Source organism: Leptopilina heterotoma, unplaced genomic scaffold (genome assembly GCF_015476425.1).
Source record: "Leptopilina heterotoma isolate Lh14 unplaced genomic scaffold, ASM1547642v1 Lhet_73, whole genome shotgun sequence".
Taxonomy (NCBI): Eukaryota; Metazoa; Arthropoda; class Insecta; order Hymenoptera; family Figitidae; genus Leptopilina; species Leptopilina heterotoma.
The window spans coordinates 2,051,182-2,069,358 of NW_025111169.1; the positions used below are offsets into that span (position 1 = coordinate 2,051,182).

Genomic DNA, 18,177 nt, shown 5'->3' on the forward strand with positions numbered 1-18,177 from the left:
ATTCCTGTGATATTTTTATTATTTATGAAAATAATTAAATGTTTTCGTTGAATTTTATCAAAGTTTGTTTTAAATAATTGAATTCTTTTGGAAAATTTTATTAAATTAGTAGATATTTGAAAATCATTGAATTGAGGAAAATTTTTGAAAATAATTGAAATTTTGCCAAGAAATTTATTAAATTTTTTGAAAATAATTGAATTTCGGAGAAGAATTTTATTATTTATAAAGATAATTGAAAATTTATCGAGAATTTTTGTAAAATAATTGAATTTCGAAGTAGAAATTTATTACTTTTAAAAATAATTGAATTTCCAAGAAGAAATTTATTACTTTTAAAAATAATTGAATTATTGTGATGAATATTGTTATTTATGAAAACAATTGAATTTTGCAAAGAATTTTAATTAAATGCCTCAAAATAATATTGAATTTTCAGGAACAATTTTGTTATTTGTCGACATAATTGAATTCTTTTGAAGAATTATTTATGTAAATAATTGCTTTCTTTCGAACAATTTTATTAATAATTAATATTTTTGTAAATAATTAAATTCTTCAAAAAAATTTAAAAAAAACATTTTTTTTAAATAATTGATTTTTTCGAGGAATTGAAATTAAAATTTTAAGAATAATTACATTTTTTAAGCAACTCCTGTAAAAATTGTCAGAAATAGAAAAAAATTGAAGGTTTCTTTGCAATTTTATAGTTTATGAGGCAAACATAAAAAATACAAAAATTCAGAATTTTCATATGAATTCTAAAAATTTAATTTTTTGCAGTACTTTTAATAAAAATCCCTGAATTTTCCCTGACTTCCCTGACCAATTCTACTTTCCCTGACTTTTCCCTAAATTTCCTGATTTCCCTGACCTGTGGCAACTCTGATTATTATTATTAATAAAAATCGAGATTTTTGATTTTTTTTCAATTTTTTTAATTCTAAATTATGCTGGTTTTGAATAATAAATTTTTTTCTTTCAACTGTTTTTCAAAAACAGAAATAATAATTGCATATAATTTTACTGCAAAATGTCATTTTATTCATTTTCTTTTAATAATAAATTGCAAAAACAATAAATGAAAACTCAAAATATTCTTTCCGAGTCTTTCTTTACTATTGCAAAAAATTCATAATATAAGACAGTGATAAATAATCATCTAATATTGTAGAACAAACAATTTATACGGAGTAGAGGAAGACTATTGTATCTATTCTCTTTTTCTTTACAAATAAATGCCTTTCATGAAAAATTACCAAGCAAATAGTAATTTTGATATATTTTTTGACACGTGCAATTTTTCACTCCAGATACAAATTTCCAACAATCGAATTCAGTGAAAAGAGTATACAATTTTAGAAAAAAAAAACTCTTAATACTAAATAAATGTTTTCCAAAAAAAAAGGAAAAAAAAATTACGGGAAAAATTGTGGTAAACTTTTTTTTGGCATTGCTTTTTTAAAATTATTTTATTACACCATATTTTTTTTGCTGCTAAAAGTGCAGTTTTTCTTTAATCATCTTCTTCTAAGAAACAACAGAAATCTCAATTAGAGAATCATGAAAATTGTGAATTTATAAACTAGAAATTATAAATCTATAAATCATGATTATTCTTTATGTAAATCTAAATGAAAAATAAGTTTACAAGAACTTGGTGAATACTATTTAATTGTACTTTAAAAGAGAATCATTGCATGTGTGAAAAAAAATTCTTTAAACGTGCTTAAAATGTAGGCTTAATGACTTACAAACATTATACAGTGACTTAATCATATTTTTAATACCAGCTCTACCATCCTTTAAATCAATTTTTTTTTCTTTAATTTTTGATTCATGGAGGTTGAGGCGATCTTTTTAATAAACTTTGAGAACAATCTTAAATTATATTTTCATTATTTAAACAGATTTGTAATTTTTTTTTTTGAGACTATTCTAAAAAATAAATGAACAAAATTTACGAAAAAAACAAAAAAAAATTTCTTCTTTAATGTCACTTAATAATTACAACAATAAAAAAATAAAAGTAATCTAATGTTGAAACTCTTTTAGAGATAAAAAAAAAATCTTTTTTTCTCAGTGTCAGTGATGAATGTTATTAATTTCAAAGGATGGTAGTCTTTGAATGGAAAAGAAAATTTCTTTAAATTACTTCCTTTCTGGTCTGTTTGGCTTCCACGAATTTTCATTTAATGAATCAACAGGAATATCCATTGGTGTATCGTCCATATCACTAAATGTCACAGCGTATCTTGACTTTAGTTTTTCATAATGCTGAATATCCTGAAATGGAATGAAAACAATTTATTATTTATTTATTTAAAAATACAAATATTTAGTTTTAAAAACTTATTTTTTTAAAAATCTTTTTCTTTTAAAATACTAAATTAAATTATAATATTGAATTAACTTTTCTTTAGATTCTTTTGTTTGAAAAAAAAAATAAAATTACTCACGTTCTCTTGAACCGATGGCATTACTTTAGTGAAAGCAATATTCACATGCCTCTGACAAACTTCGGGAACTTGCGAAGGATTCGACATTAATTCTGTTAAAGCTTGAACTCCTGCCTCGCGCATTAAAGCTGCTAAATCAGCTCCCGTATATCTTTCACATCGACTATCCTGAGCTACTTGGAATAGACTTACATCTGCGGCTAATTTTGGTTTTGTTCCATTCTGAAAGGGGGAAATTTTTTCATAAAATTGTAAAAATCGAGAAGAAAGGGAGAATTTATGAAAATAAAAATAGAATTTATAATTATATTTTAATTATTAAAATTCTACCTTTGTGACGGCACGTAAAATATCCTCTCTATCAGAAGACGATGGTAATCCTACGTATAAAATTTTATCTAAACGACCGGGCCTCAAAATGGCTGGGTCAATAATGTCCGGCCGATTACTGGCAGCCATCACGAATACACCTTTCCTTCCCTCGATTCCATCCATTTCGGTTAGCATTTGATTGACTACCCTCGATGTTGACGAATTATCACCTTCCGATCGTTTGGGACACAAAGCGTCAATTTCGTCAAAGAAAATTACACAGGGTTCCGAATTTCGAGCTCTTATGAAACATTGTCGAACTGCCTTCTCACTTTCGCCGACGTACTGCAAAAAGTATATTTTTTCTTTTTAGAAAAATTCCTTAACAAGTATTTCATTTCCTAGCCGTCTTGTGTTCCATGACAAAAAATTGACAAATTCTTCGCCATCCGCACTTGAGGAGTTAATATTTAAAATCGTTTACAATTAAGATATTTACAAGAAAAGAAAAAATGTTTTGTACTTTACCATATTTAACAATTCAGGTCCTTTGACGGAGATAAAATTAATTTCCGCCTCATTGGCAATTGCTTTTGCTAGCAAAGTTTTTCCGCAACCTGGTGGGCCGCACAATAATACACCGCTGGGAGCAGATAAACCGAGTAATTCGCATTCTCTTGCTTGTTTGATAGGCGCCTGAAATATTGAATTGTGTATAAAATTTTAATTTTTAACCTTTTCAAATTCAATTATTTATAACAATTTTTATTTAAAACTATCAATTATTTTTACAAATTTCAATTGTAAACTGCTTAAAAATTCAATTATTTATAAAAATTTCTATTTTAATCTTTAAAATTTAATTATTTTTACAAATTTCAATTGTAAACTATTTTCAAATTCAATTGTTTATAAAAATTCTAATTCAAAACCCTTTCAAATTCAATTATTTATAAAGATTTTAATTGAAAAACCTTTTGAACTCAATTATTTATAAATTTCCATATTAAACTTTTTGAAATTCAATTTCAATTTTTTAAATTTCAATTGTAAACTGATTCAACATTTAATTATTTATAAAAATTTCCATTTTAATCTTTTTGAAATTCAATTATTTTAAAAAATTTCAATTAAAAAATTTTTTGAAATTAAATTATTTAATTATTTTCCAGAATTTGTAGCTAAAATGTTTTCTAAATCAATTCTTTAAAATAATTTTTAGAAAATTCTCCGAGAATTCAATTATTTAAATACAAAAATTAATGTTTAAAAAATTATTGTTTGTATTGAAATAATTAAAATTGATACTCTAACTTTTTACATTTTTAAATTTTTAAGGGGGAAAAAAAATTCAATGATAGTTTAATGTTTTCGGTTCACTTTGACTGTAGTTAGTTTTTAAACTTTGAAAATCAAAGCAAGTATCGTTTTTATACAAAAACGTAAAATATGCTAAGTAATTAAAAAAAATTGAAGAATGAAAAATTTCTTTAAAAAAAAGATTGTTTATATCTCACCAGTATCGACATCTGCAATTCGTGACGAATATCCTTTAGAGAACCTACATCCTCCCACGTAATATCGGGAACAGTGGCAAAGCCTTCCCTTTTCGATGAAGGTTGTACAACTTTAAGTGCTCCCTCGAAATCCATGTGCTCGATAAACATTGACGCCAATGTCGTTGAACAAATTGGCAAATCATTGTGCAACCATTTTAAGAGATCTGTTTCTGGACTCGATTCTGGCGTTGAAGATTTATCAGTTTCCATGTCACCATTCTCCAAAGTCTCTACAGGTACAGCATTATCGGTAACTTCTTCTTCACTTATTTCTTTCTCCGTTTCCTTTGATGTCGATTCTGTTTTTTCATCACTTGTCGCATTTTTCGAAGAATCTGCTTCCAATGTGACTTCCTCGACTTCTGGATTTTCCTTTTCTTTTTCCTTCTCTGTCTCCTTCTCTTTCTCCTTTTCTTTCTCCGGTTCTTCAGTTATTATTTCCGGCTCCTTTTCCGCCTCTTTTGCTTTCTCCACATTCTCCTCTGGTTTCTTTGCATCGTCTTGTTCTAAATTTATCTCTTCGGTTATTATTTCCGTTACCTCGATGTCCATACTTTTATCCTCCTCCACATCGTTCACCGGTATTTTCTCCTCTTTTTTAGTGTTACTATTCTTTAATTCGGCAAACATTCTGTAAGTGTGGGAAATAATTGGGTAAGTTTTTTTTTAATTTTTAGAACATAGATTTTTGGTATTTAAATACCTTTTGGCTATTAAATAAGAAAATAAATAAATAATACTGTGTGGAAAAGTTTACCTGTTTATTGCAACCATAGAAGCCTCTCTGATTAGAGCGACTAAATCTGCGCCAACGAAACCAGGAGTCAAAGAAGCCAGGCGAGTTAAGTCAACATCCGGTGAGAGTTTAACTTTTTCGGTATGAACAGCAAGAATTTGTCTTCTTGCTTCTTTATCGGGAATACCAAGGGGAACTTCACGATCAAAGCGTCCAGCTCGTCTCAACGCTGGATCCAGTGCGTCCGGTCGATTTGTAGCTCCAACAACCAAAACTCTATTGCCATTTTCCTTTTTACTTAAATCTGCAAAAATATTATTTTCAAAATGATTATTTTATTCTCATACAAGAATTTCTTTTCATCACGAAACAAATATAAAAAAAATCCAAAACGTGCAAAATTTACCATCGAGACACGCCAGCAATTGAGAAACAATCCGACGTTCCATTTCCTTTTGAGCATTGGCTCTGTGCGGTGCGAGAGCATCAATTTCATCCAAAAAGAGAACACAGGGTGATAATGCAAGAGCTTGTTCAAATAATTCGCGAATTCTCGCTTCACTTTCACCGGAAACACCGGCAATAAGTTCAGGGCCGGCGATTTTCAACATAGGGACATTTAATTCCTGATGGAAAATAAAAATTTTTATTCAATTAATTTTTATTAATCACTGAGTCAATTTCCATTCACAGACTTCGCAATCGATAATTAGTTTTAAAAAAGTAGTTAAAAGAAGCTTTAAGACTGAATGTAGCTTTTAGTGTCAGAAATTTGAATAAAGTATCAAAATAGTAGCAAATTGTAAAAAAGTAGTAAATCGATCGATGGGTATTGATTAATAACAAAAAAAGAAAAAATATTTACCCCTGCAATGGCATAGGCCAACAGAGTTTTCCCACAACCAGGTGGTCCATAAAGTAAAAATCCTCTCGGTGGGGAAATGCCCATTTGCTTGAAAATTTCAGGATGCTTCATGTGAACCAATAGTTTACAAACAGATTCAATAACTTTCGAGGCGCCACCGACATTTGCAAATGTTACTTTATGATCATCAACTGAAACGTTCACTCTTTTTCTTGCGACAGAACTACTATACAATGCAGTGCCGTCATTGCGTTTCTGTCGTTTTCTCTCCTGTTTATCTGTTGGACGTTCCGTTGTTAAACATTTTTCTGGATAAATCTAAACACAAAACATATTAATATTTCAATAATTTACGGTCTATTATAGAGATCATCAGTGTTTCTTTCCATGAATGTAAAAAAGAAAATTTATAGTTGAAACAAGTAGCATTTAAATCGTGTGCTCGTGTAATGTTTCGTATTTTTTTTTAAATTCATTATAATTTGTATCTTGTTATGTAGAATAAATTCATTGGACTGGCAATTTGTATTCTTGGAATTTGCACCACGTGAAAAATGAGGTTTCTTCTTTTATAAATGGAAAGAAACCTGTAGAACCTAATATTAAATTTAAATATTAAACAAAACAAAAACAAAAAAATACATATTTTACAGAGATAGAGAGAAATAGAGAGAGTGGACTAAAGTAACTGGGCCGAGAGCCTAGAAATATTATTAAAACGATTTTAATAATATTTTACAGATTTAATATAGATAATAATCTATATTGCAAACCATGTTAATAAATTAATATAATTTATTCATAAATTATATTTTAATACAATTTCCTTCCTATTTTGTTTGTGAATTAGAAGTTTCAATCTTCATATTCTTTGAAGTTTAATTATCGTCAGGAATAGAATTTAATTTTTTTAAAGACAGCTGGACACAAAGGTCCACAAATTTTCTTATGAATTCTAATAATTTAATACTTTTTCAGTACTCTTTATAAAATTTCCTGGCATTTCCAGATTTTCCTTATGTGTGTCACCCCTGTTCATTCACAGGGTTACCACAATTATTTAATTTTATTTTTCCCTAATTTCCAGACAAAATTTTCACTTTTTCCCTGACCCTAAAGAATATTCTGATTCAGTTCAAAAATTATTAGATACTCAAAAAAATGTTCTATTACATTTATTTACATATTTCTTTAATTGTAAAATTATTCCAAAACATCTTTAAATAAATTTACTTATTTTATTAAACTTCTTTCTCAATAAATATTTAATCATTATTATTTTTCCGTAGGAATTAAAATTCTTCAAAACATTCAAATTCAAACCTTTTTGAAATTCAACAACTTATAAAAATATTATTACAAAACATGAAGAAAAAAGAAAGAAAGAAAAGTCTTCGACTCGGAGTGATCGCCTTCCTTCATGTTTTGTGATAATTTAAATTACCATAAAATTTTTCAAAAAAAAGTTAATTATTTACACAAATCCTAATAAAATCCTTCGCAAGAATTCAATTATTTTTACAAGTAGTAAAATTTCTCAAAAAAATTAAATTATTTTAAAAAAATGTAATAAAATTCGTTGCAAGAATTCAATTATTTTCATAAATAATAAATCGATTATATTCGGTAATTCATTTTTAAATCAATATTTATTAGAAAATTCTAGAAGAATTCAATTATTTAACTTAACAAATAAATAATTTATTGAATAATTGAATGTTTCTTAAAATTTAATTCTCATAAAGAATTTTATCAACAAATTTCTAAATAATTGAATTTTTTTGACAAATTTTAATAAAATTTTTAAGAATAATTACATTTTTCGAGGAATTTGATTAAAATTGTACCAAAAATAATTAAAATCCTGCGATGAGATTTATTATTTATGAAAATATTTAAAATTTTCTCAAGAATTTTATTAAAATTTTTCTAAAATAATTGAATTTCTGTGAAGAATTTTATTATTTATATAAACAATTGAATTCTTTGCAACGAATTTTATTCAAGTCTATAAAAATAATTGAATTTTGGTGAAGAATTTTATTATTTATAAAAATAATTGTTAATTCTTGAAAAGAACGTTGTTAAATTTTTTTTTAAGTAACTGAATTCTTACGACGAATTTTATAAAAATATTTTTAAATAATTGATATTTTTCGAAAAATTTTATGAAATTTTATAAAAATAACTGAATTTCTGTGAAGAATTTGATTACTTATATAAATAATTTAATTCTTTGCAACGAATTTTATTCAAGTCTATAAAAATAATTGAATTTTGGTGAAGAATTTTATTATTTATAAAAATAATTGAATTCTAGAAAAGAAGTGTGTTAAATTTTTTTAAAATAATTGAATTCTTGCGACGAATTTTATAAAAATCTTTTTAAATAATTGATATTTTTCAAAAAATTTTATGAAATTATATATTTTAAATAATTGAATTCCTGTGATATTTTATTCCTTATGAAAATAATTGAATTATTTCAAAGAAATTTATTAAAAATTTGTAAATAATTGAATTCCTGTGAAATTTTGCCAGGAATTTTATTAAAATTTTTTTAAATAATTGAATTTTGAAGAATTTTATTATTTATAAAGATAATTGAAATTTTGACGAGAAATTTAAAAAAAAATTTTGAACATAATTGAATTTCTACGAAGAATTTTTATAACTTTTTAAAATATTTGGATTTCTGGAATCATTTGTAACTTTTACAAAAATTAAATTTTTTTTTAGTATTAACTAAAATTCTTCTAGAAATCTAGTATTTATGAAAATTGTAAAAATTATTCATTGAATAATTTATAAGTCATAATTTTATGATAGTTCTTGAAAAATGAAGTTATTTGAGAAGAAATTATTGTCTGAAATAGAAAATATCCCTGACCTGCAGAAACCCTGATTCAGTAAATATAAAAATTACATTTTTTCCCTTTTTTTCTTCACATGTTTTTAGTTAAAAAATGCCCATTATTACTCTAGTCCGATCTCTGCCTGTGGTAGACTTTTGTCTTTTTTTTTGCAAAGAAAAGCGTTTTACCTCTGAAGAAAGGAAGTTTGCTTGATCTTTCGGCTGTTCATTGGAATTTCCATAAAGGAATCTTTTACGAGGCCTTTTGTTTACTTCAAACACTTCAGTGTCCTTAATCATAGACATTTCATTGATTTTCTCGTCGTCGCTGCTAATATCAATTAGCTCTTTATCACTCGTATTTCCATTTTTCGAATTCATACTTCTTTTATACATTCTCAAAAGTTCATCGTGATCATTTTGAGAATCGTACTAAAATATGAAGATAATTTTTTCTTATAGAGAAAATATTAGAATAGTCATAATTCCAATGAATAAAGTTTCTTAATATTTATAATTAACGATTTATAATAATAATACTGAAATACTTTTTCGGACGTAGAGTATTTTTTCCAAATAATTAAAATACCGGCGCTTGGATATTTTTAAAAATTTTCATTTTGATTTAATTTTTCCAAAAATTTTCCTAATTTTAATCCAAGGGATTTTAATTTTAATCTCAGGGACTTTAAATTCAGTTAATAGTTCCAATAGTTTTTATATTAAAAAATAGAATTCTATTAAAATTGACAAGTTCGTTATTTAAAACATTTTCTACGTTACCAATTCAACTTCATCGTCTTCTTTCCACGCTGTCCTAGTAGCTAAACACTCATTAACAGCATCGTATGCCTTGCGTACCATATCTCTGAATGGACCACGTTTTCTGTTTCGATATTCTCTATATTTCTTTTGAATGCTGTCTGACATTTTATTAATGTCAACATAAACTTTGTCCTCGTTTTCATAAAGGTACTGAAAATCAAACAATAATCAAATTATCAAAATTATTAATTGTTTTTGAATGCATTTCAATGAATATTGATTATTGAATGCATTTATCTAAATTTTATTTTAAAAAAATGTTATTTACCATTTGTACCCTATCCATAATCAAGGGATCGCCATAAATAGGATTCGAACTGAATGATCTTCGATTGTTCATTAACTTTAATCGGCTATCGTCACTGGATCCTTGAAGTGGAATGATGTCGATCGACGGATTTAATTTGGTTACTTTATTATTCATATTTACGTTTACTTAATTGCTTAAGTATACAATCATAATTTTCTAATCCTGAAAAAAAAACAATTTGAATATAATAGAAGAAACGAATTGAAAAAAAATCTGAAAGAATTTTGAGGAATTTTCAGTTTCCTCTTACAATTCTATTAAAGTACAATTTTCTTTGATGGGGAAAATTAATTTGAAAATTTTAATATAAAATACATAACAAAAATATCTATTTCTAATTTCATATCTTTAAATTGATAACCGAAAAGCTGTGAACAGAATCCAGATGATCGAATAAAGCTCTTAAAATTGTAACAATTTGATATTATTCTTCTGTACTTCAAAAAAACGAATTATACAGTTATTTGTAAAAGGAATACAACTGTCGTTTAATTTATAACATTTATAATATCAAATTTTTAAAAATTTGTGTTCGTATCCATCTATATATCTATAACCTTTCACGTATTGGCGTCACACTGCCGACTGTACAAGTCTTTAATGATATAGAAACAAGTACATAATTCAACTGATTCGAGAAAAGTAAGAATGTAAAAACTAATTACAATTCTGTAAAATTTAATTACATGATAGAATTTAAAAGAAAACAAAAAAGAACGTCTAAAATTAAGAAGTATGATGAACCTAACCTCAATGGCAAGAATGTATTTCATAAAAATAGTCTAATTAAAATAAGTTTCAAGTTACACTGTTCGTTTGAAATACAAGTTGTTTATTTTATATTTACAAAATAACTTACTTAACAAAGCACACTTTCCATCAGGCAAGCAATAAATGAAAAAGTTTTAGCGTCACTTTGGTAATCGAAATTCTAAAAATACGTCTTTCTTTTAATGAGAATCAGCGCCACCAACGTCTGTAATTTAAATCAACTATTTGCGAATTTTAAGGGGAATTCATAGCTCTTCAGAGCGGGACAAGCAGAACTTGCAAAACTGTGAACTTGCCTTAATATGTAACACATGTAAACCAGTGTAAACTCAAAAACATCAGTGTTAAAAACAAGAAAAATTTACATATATTACTCATTTTATTTATTTTATTGAATAAAAGTTGAATGTAAATTATAATTATTGATAACGGAAATTATTTTAATTGATTATTTTCGAAAAAATAGTGGTAAATTTTTTGTGTGATTGCAAATTGTAAATCTTGTAAATCTTAACCCAAAAATTACTATTTGTCAACAATAGACTTTAAAAATTGATGATAAAAAGCAGGAAATTAATTCACTAATTAATTAGAATTTTACGTATTAATTCTGTAAGTGTATCATTTTAATTGAACATCAATTTTTGCAAAGTGCAAAACCGGTGTTATACATAACCTCACTTACGTAATTTCAAGGGCATTGAGAGTGACTTATATCCAAATAATTCAAGGCTTTCAAAATTTCAAGACGCAAATTTGTTAATTTTCTTTCAATGATTTTTAGTTTTGTTATTTGATTATAATTTTTTAAGAAGCACATTCTATAAAAAAGCGCAGGTATGTAAAAATAAACTTCATACTTTTTACAATAATAGTATCGACATTTTTCTTTTGTTTATTAGTCAAGTGTCAATTTTATGAAATAAAACTTTAATTGTTGTACGAAATTATTAATAATAATAAACTATTAACGTTATTTGTTAAAATAAACTCATTTCAAATTCAAATCAAATAAATTAAATGAATTTAATGAAAGAATGTTTGGAAAAATGTTTAGTACTAAAAACTAAAGAATTTCTGAAAATTTTTGTTCTAATATTTTTATTTTATATTTAATTTTATATTTTCATTTTAGTTATGTCTAGACGATTGACTTCCGATATAGTTGGTACACTTCGTGGTGCTAAATTGGTGGTTGATGCAATTTTAAAACAACAGGAGAATTGTGTAAAACATTCACTTAAAAACTCCAGTGTGGTATCGGCAGCTGAAGAAAATCTAAAGAATTTAAAGCAGAAATTAAGTAACATAGATCCAAGTAAGGTTCCCGTAAGTTTCAATAAATTTTAGTAGATCATCAGAATCTTCATTTTCCTCAATTTTTATTATAAAATCATTTCTTTATTTTTTCGCTCAAAGAAAAAAAATCACTTTATTTAATATTTATTTTTAATGAATTTATAAACGTAAAGTAAAGAAAATTATAAATAATAATTCGCCCCTTTGTGATAAAGAATAAAAAATCAAAATTCTCCTTAAAGCAAACAGTCGCCAAGGAAACCAGAGAACTTCTAGAACGAATTCTCGTCGTTGAAGAAGGCTTTGTTCAGTACTCGAAAGTTAAGACCACAGAAGCTCTGGGCGGAACAATAAATTATGAATCAAATTACACAGGGAAAAAATTAGAATTCTATGATCCTGCAAAAGATCCAAGAGAAGTGCCTCTGAATAATAATAATAGAACCGAACAGACAGTTGAAAATGTTAGTAAATCGGGAAAAGAAAAAAAAGAAGCTTCAGGCAAACCGACAAAATATTCAAGTGTCAAAGAGAAAATAGAGAAAATATCAAAATCGAGTAACGAGGTACCGAACATTGAACTCTCGGATAAGGAGCAGAAAATTTTAAGAAAACTCGAACTTGAACATGAGAAAAAGATCCAACAACTAAATCCTGATGGCAGTGGGACAAGAGAAGAAAAATTGACACACGAGCAAAAGAAGAAAATTGATGAAGATACTCAGAAGAGTAATAAAGATGAACAAAAGACAAAAAATGTTGATAAAAATTCTAATCAACAGGAAAGTAGTGAGAATATGACAATGAAACCAAAGATTAAACCTTCGATTAAACCTAGACAGACTGTGAGTACTAATTTACTTTGATTTCTTAAAATAATGTTTCTATAAAATTTAGTATTATATTAATTAAGATAAAGTCGAAATCTTTTTTCGTACTTATTTTATTAATAATTTTATTACTAATAATTTACGCTACTTTTTTAAAGCTTTCGGCAACTTCCAAGGAACGGAAAGTTCCGTCAACGAGATTACAAAGAATGATGAGTTTTGGCACACTTGGCGTAGGCCTTGGTGTTGGAACTCTAGCCGAATATACTCGCAGAACATTTAAAATTAAGGATCAAAGTGTTGGAGAAACTCTCGATACTATGTTTCTAACTAAAGCCAATGCAGAAAGAATTGTTTCAACATTATGCAAAGTTAGAGGTAAAATTACATTGACTACTATTATATTTGCATTTCATAAAATTTTACTTAAAAATTTCACATTTTATTCTTTTTTCTAATATCAGGCTTCGTACTCATCTACTAAAACTTATTATTTATTACTTTTTTGCGATTTTCTACTATTTAGATACTTTTTTCATATATATGCCAATAAAAGCTACTTTTTTGAAAATTTGTATTATTACATTAAATTCGCTAATAGTTGGAATAAAAAAAAATTATTGACAGGAAAAAAAGGAATTCAATTATTTAAAAAAGATTTTTATAAAATTCTTTATAAACATTTAATTATTTTCATAAATAAAGAATACAATTTTTACAGAAATTCAATTATTAAAATTACAATTTTCAAAAACTTTTTCAAAAAAGAATTATTTAAAAAGATTATTATAAAATGCTTCGCAAGAATTTTTATAAATATTAAAATTCTTCTCAGAAAACCAATTATTTAAAAAAAAAATTAATGAATTCTTTAATTCTTCACAATTATTCAATTATTTTCCCAAATAATAAGATTTTTCACGAGAATTAAATTATTTTTATAAATAATAAAATTCTTCTTAGAAATTCAATTATATTCAACTAGCTGTCGTAGCCGTCTTCGACGGGTTTTAGTTTCTACCAATACATTTAACAATGTTTCTACCAATCTGGAAAATCAGAAAATAGCCGGGAATTTAATTTGACCGGAAAATTAATAATTAGTTACCATTAGCTATTTCGGTAGTATAATATTAATATTTGAATACTCTCCACCCTTTAGCAAAAAATAAAAAATTATCAAAAATTCAAAAAACAGAATTTCTTAAAATTTAACATTTTTTCTTCTCTTTTATATCATTAAGCTTCATTATTTTTGGGCTCTTCAAAAATACTTTACTTATTTAATAGTCTCCACCCTTTGGTAAAAAATCTAAAATTATCAAAATTTCGAAAAACTGAATTTCTTAAAATTCAACATATTTCCTTCTTTTCTATGGCATTTAGCTTCATTATTTTTGTGCTCTTCAAAAATACTTTACTTATTTAATAGTCTCCACCCTTTGGTAAAAAATAAAAAATTATCAAAATTTCGAAAAACTGAATTTCTTAAAATTCAACATATTTCCTTCTTTTCTATGGCATTTAGCTTCATTATTTTTGTGCTCTTCAAAAATACTTTACTTATTTAATAGTCTCCACCCTTTGGTAAAAAATAAAAAATTATTAAAATTTCGAAAAACCGAATTTCTTAAAATTCAACATTTTTTCTTCTCTTTTTTGGCATTTAGCTTCATTATTTTTGTGCTCTTCAAAAATACTTTACTTATTTAATAGTCTCCACCCTTTGGTAAAAAATAAAAAATAAACAAAATTTCAAAATAAAAAATTGCTTAAAATTCATTATTTTTTCTTCTCTTTTATGGCATTTAGCTTTATTATTTTTGTGCTCTTCAAAAATACTTTACTTATTTAATAGTCTCCACTCTTTGATAAAAAATAAAAAATTATCAAAATTTCAAAATAAAAAATTTCTTAAAATTCATTATTTTTTCTTCTCTTTTATGGCATTTAGCTTTATTATTTTTGTGCTCTTCAAAAATACTTGACTTATTTACTAGTCTCCACCCTTTGGTAAAAAATAAAAAATTATCAAAATTTCAAAAAACCGAATTTCTTAAAATTCAACATTTTTTCTTCTCTTTTGTGGCATTTAGCTTCATTATTTTTGTGCTCTTCAAAAATACTTTACTTATTTAATAGTCTCCACCCTTTGGTAAAAAATAAAAAATTATGAAAATTTCGAAATCCGAATTTCTTAAAATTCAACATTTTTTCTTCTCTTTTATGGCATTTAGCTTCATAATTTTTGTCTAATGTATCAAATTTCTTACTTTACATACTGATCTTTAAATAAAAAACTTTAAGAACTTTTCCTGAAAAGCTTGCTTAAAGATTAAAAATCACTATTTTTTTAGAAAAAAGTTGATATAAAAAAACGAAAAAAAATTTCAAAATACGTCTTTTTTAAAAATTTTATTGTAGAAATGGGTTGTATTTATCTGAAAAAGTTAGCTAAGGATAGTTTTGCATTCATTTTACAAAAAATAAAAAATTTGCATTTTTTTATTTTTCGAATTTTTTGGAAAAATGTCACAACTTTCGTTCAATTTAATATTTTTTAATCGGATAAGGCTATGATTTTAAGCTACGTTAATACCTAATAGACTGCCAAATTTCACTTTAATTGGTTAAACCGTTTTCAATGTTTTTTTTACATTTTTCGAATTCTAATGTCTCAAAACGAAAAAATATATAAAAATTTTCAAGTTTGGAGAAATTTACAGGTACATAGAAGTCTGATTTTATCAATATAGATTATGAAAAAATTTAGTCGTTATATTTAATTTTTCGCTAACTAGGACATTTTACTACTTTTTTCAGACTTGAAACTTCTTTTTGCTACTTTTTTAAATTAATTATCATGTACGAAGCTACGAAGCGTGTAATATTCACGAAACTGTAATTTTTTACTTAAAAACAATTTTTTTATTTTAATTTCTTTAAATCTTTTTGGTTTTTATTGTTAATTATTCTTTTTAGGAGCCGCATTAAAAATCGGACAGATTCTTAGTATTCAGGATAATAATATAATCAGTCCCGAATTGCAAAAGGCTTTCGAACGTGTGAGACAAAGTGCCGACTTTATGCCGAAATGGCAGGTGGAGGTAAAAATAAGTTTCAATCAATTAATTAATTAATAATTAATCAATTAATTAATATTTAATTATTTTTTTCAAAATTGAATCTATTTTAGAAAGTGTTGTCCAGTGAATTGGGTTCTGACTGGAGGAGTAAATTTTCGACATTTGAGGATAAACCTTTTGCAGCAGCTTCAATAGGTACGTTTTGATTTTTATTTACTTTTCATATTTATTTATTACATTTATTTATCATTTTTCAGAAATTAATTTTATTTCTTCAAATAATTTTTAGGTCAAGTTCATCACGCAACATTGTTAAACAATCAGCCAGTGGCTATAAAAATTCAATATCCTGGAGTCGCGTTGGGAATTTCAAGTGACATTGAAAATTTAGTTGGAGTAATGAAGGTGAGTATTCGGAAAAAATTCAATCTTCAGTTGTAAATCAATTTATTATATTTTATTTTACTATCTTTGTTTAATAACGTTCGAATATTTTTCTTCAGGTATGGAATATGTTTCCTCAAGGAATGTTTATCGACAACATTGTAGAAGTTGCGAAACGAGAACTCGCCTGGGAAGTTGATTATATTCGAGAAGCTGAATGTGCGAGGAAATATAAAAAATTTGTCGAACCTTATCCTGAGTATCATGTTCCTGCTGTTGTAGGTAAAAGAAAAATTTATATTCTTAACTCTCGAAAGTAAATAATGAATTTAATATAAAATATTTAATTATTTACTTTAATATTTAATGTAATAAAATTTTTAGATGAAATTAGTACAAGTCAAGTTTTTACTAGTGAACTAGTGGACGGAATTCCGGTTGATAAGTGCGCAGACATGGACGAAGAGACACGAAAACATATTTGTAAATTAATAATGGAGCTTTGTTTGAAGGAACTTTTTGTTTTTCGTTACATGCAAACTGATCCCAATTGGTCGAATTTCTTTTACAACACGGAGACGAGACAAGTATGAATATTCATTAATTTTTATTTTATGGAATTAAAATTCAGACTGAATTCAAAAATTTATAAGAAAATGGACTGAATTGAATTTATTCAAAAATAATTAATTACAAAATAATCAAAAAAAAATTGAAATAGTTGAGTAAAAATGAAATTTATTTGCAGTTAATTCTTCTCGATTTTGGCGCATGTAGAAGTTATGAAAAACCGTTTATGGATAAATACATAGAAGTAATCAATGGAGCAAGTGAAGGTGACAGGCAAAAGGTTCTAAATCTTTCACGAGAAATGGGATTTTTGACTGGATATGAATCGAAGGTATTTTTTATACAATTTTTGCTTTCATTAGACTTTCTAAATTAATTAGCTTACATCACACTGGTACTTTAAAAAATAAACTTTTCTAAATAAATGACAAAATAATTACTAAAATTAATAATTATATTCTTAGATCATGGAAGAAGCACACGTCGATGCGGTTATGATTCTAGGTCAAGTTTTTGATAAAGAGAGTGAATATTTCGACTTCGGAGGTCAAGAAGTAACTAAACGGTAAATAATTATGACTAACAGGAAACTTTTACAAAATTTCTTGTTTACATAATATTTATTTATTTATTCACTTATTTATTTATTTTCTTATTTATATACTTATTTATTTATTTATGGAGCCTCGAATTTTATTTTTGCAGAATACAGAAACTTGTTCCCACGATTGTAAATCACAGACTCTGTCCGCCGCCAGAAGAAATTTACAGCTTGCATAGAAAGTTATCTGGCGTCTTTCTACTCTGCGCTAAATTGAATGTCAAAATCAATTGTCGCGACATGTTCCGCAAAATTTATTCAAATTATAAATTTGGATAATAATCGATACACAGAGAACTAATTAACAAAACCGGTGCCTTTTACCTCAGCTAGATTAAAGAAAAGAAAAAAGTGTAAGTGAAATTATTTTGCTACTAATTAACTCTTTATCAGTGGTGCTTAGATTAAATAATACTTTTTCTTATTTTTCGAAAATATTGCGAAAATACTCTATTTTTTTTAGGATCAGTGTTAGCGATCTAGAAAATTGTCGACGATATTTTGTAGAATTTTATTACTCAGTGGTAATGCTGATTTTTGATTATGATTTTTTTTTTATCAAGAATGACTATACAAAGATAAAGAAGAAAAATTTATTTATTCTTTTTCTGTAAATAGAGAGAATTATTCGTAATATTAATTGGGGACTTTTTACTCTTGCGAAATTTGTCTTTTTCTTTATTTAATTTTTCTTTACTCAATTTTTCTTTTTCTTT

At 25.9% G+C, this 18,177-nt stretch overlaps 2 protein-coding genes across 3 annotated transcripts; one reads left to right on the top strand and one right to left on the bottom strand.

Annotated features, from left to right (window-relative positions):
* Positions 1–1,097: 1,097 nt before the first annotated feature.
* LOC122510741 (nuclear valosin-containing protein-like) lies at positions 1,098–10,923 on the bottom strand. 2 transcript variants are annotated; one of them, XM_043625602.1, is made up of 12 exons: positions 10,780–10,923; positions 9,879–10,082; positions 9,569–9,760; positions 8,975–9,217; positions 5,932–6,249; positions 5,473–5,692; positions 5,088–5,370; positions 4,289–4,961; positions 3,300–3,467; positions 2,790–3,116; positions 2,460–2,681; positions 1,098–2,286 (listed from the first exon to the last, which is right to left on the bottom strand). In XM_043625602.1, the coding sequence occupies exons 2-12, from the start codon at positions 10,032–10,034 to the stop codon at positions 2,152–2,154; spliced, it is 2,937 nt and encodes a 978-aa protein (XP_043481537.1). In that variant the 5' UTR covers positions 10,035–10,082; positions 10,780–10,923; the 3' UTR covers positions 1,098–2,151. The 2 variants fall into 2 exon arrangements, with proteins under 2 accessions (XP_043481537.1, XP_043481538.1); XM_043625603.1 differs by lacking the exon at positions 8,975–9,217.
* A 69-nt stretch (positions 10,924–10,992) lies between these two features.
* Positions 10,993–18,102, top strand: LOC122510742 (atypical kinase COQ8B, mitochondrial). The gene is made up of 12 exons (XM_043625604.1): positions 10,993–11,528; positions 11,827–12,020; positions 12,233–12,835; positions 12,979–13,198; positions 15,803–15,927; positions 16,017–16,101; positions 16,196–16,311; positions 16,410–16,572; positions 16,675–16,877; positions 17,039–17,191; positions 17,325–17,425; positions 17,566–18,102. Exons 2-12 carry the CDS (start codon positions 11,829–11,831, stop codon positions 17,738–17,740), a joined length of 2,136 nt encoding a protein of 711 aa, XP_043481539.1. The 5' UTR covers positions 10,993–11,528; positions 11,827–11,828; the 3' UTR covers positions 17,741–18,102.
* Positions 18,103–18,177: the final 75 nt, after the last annotated feature.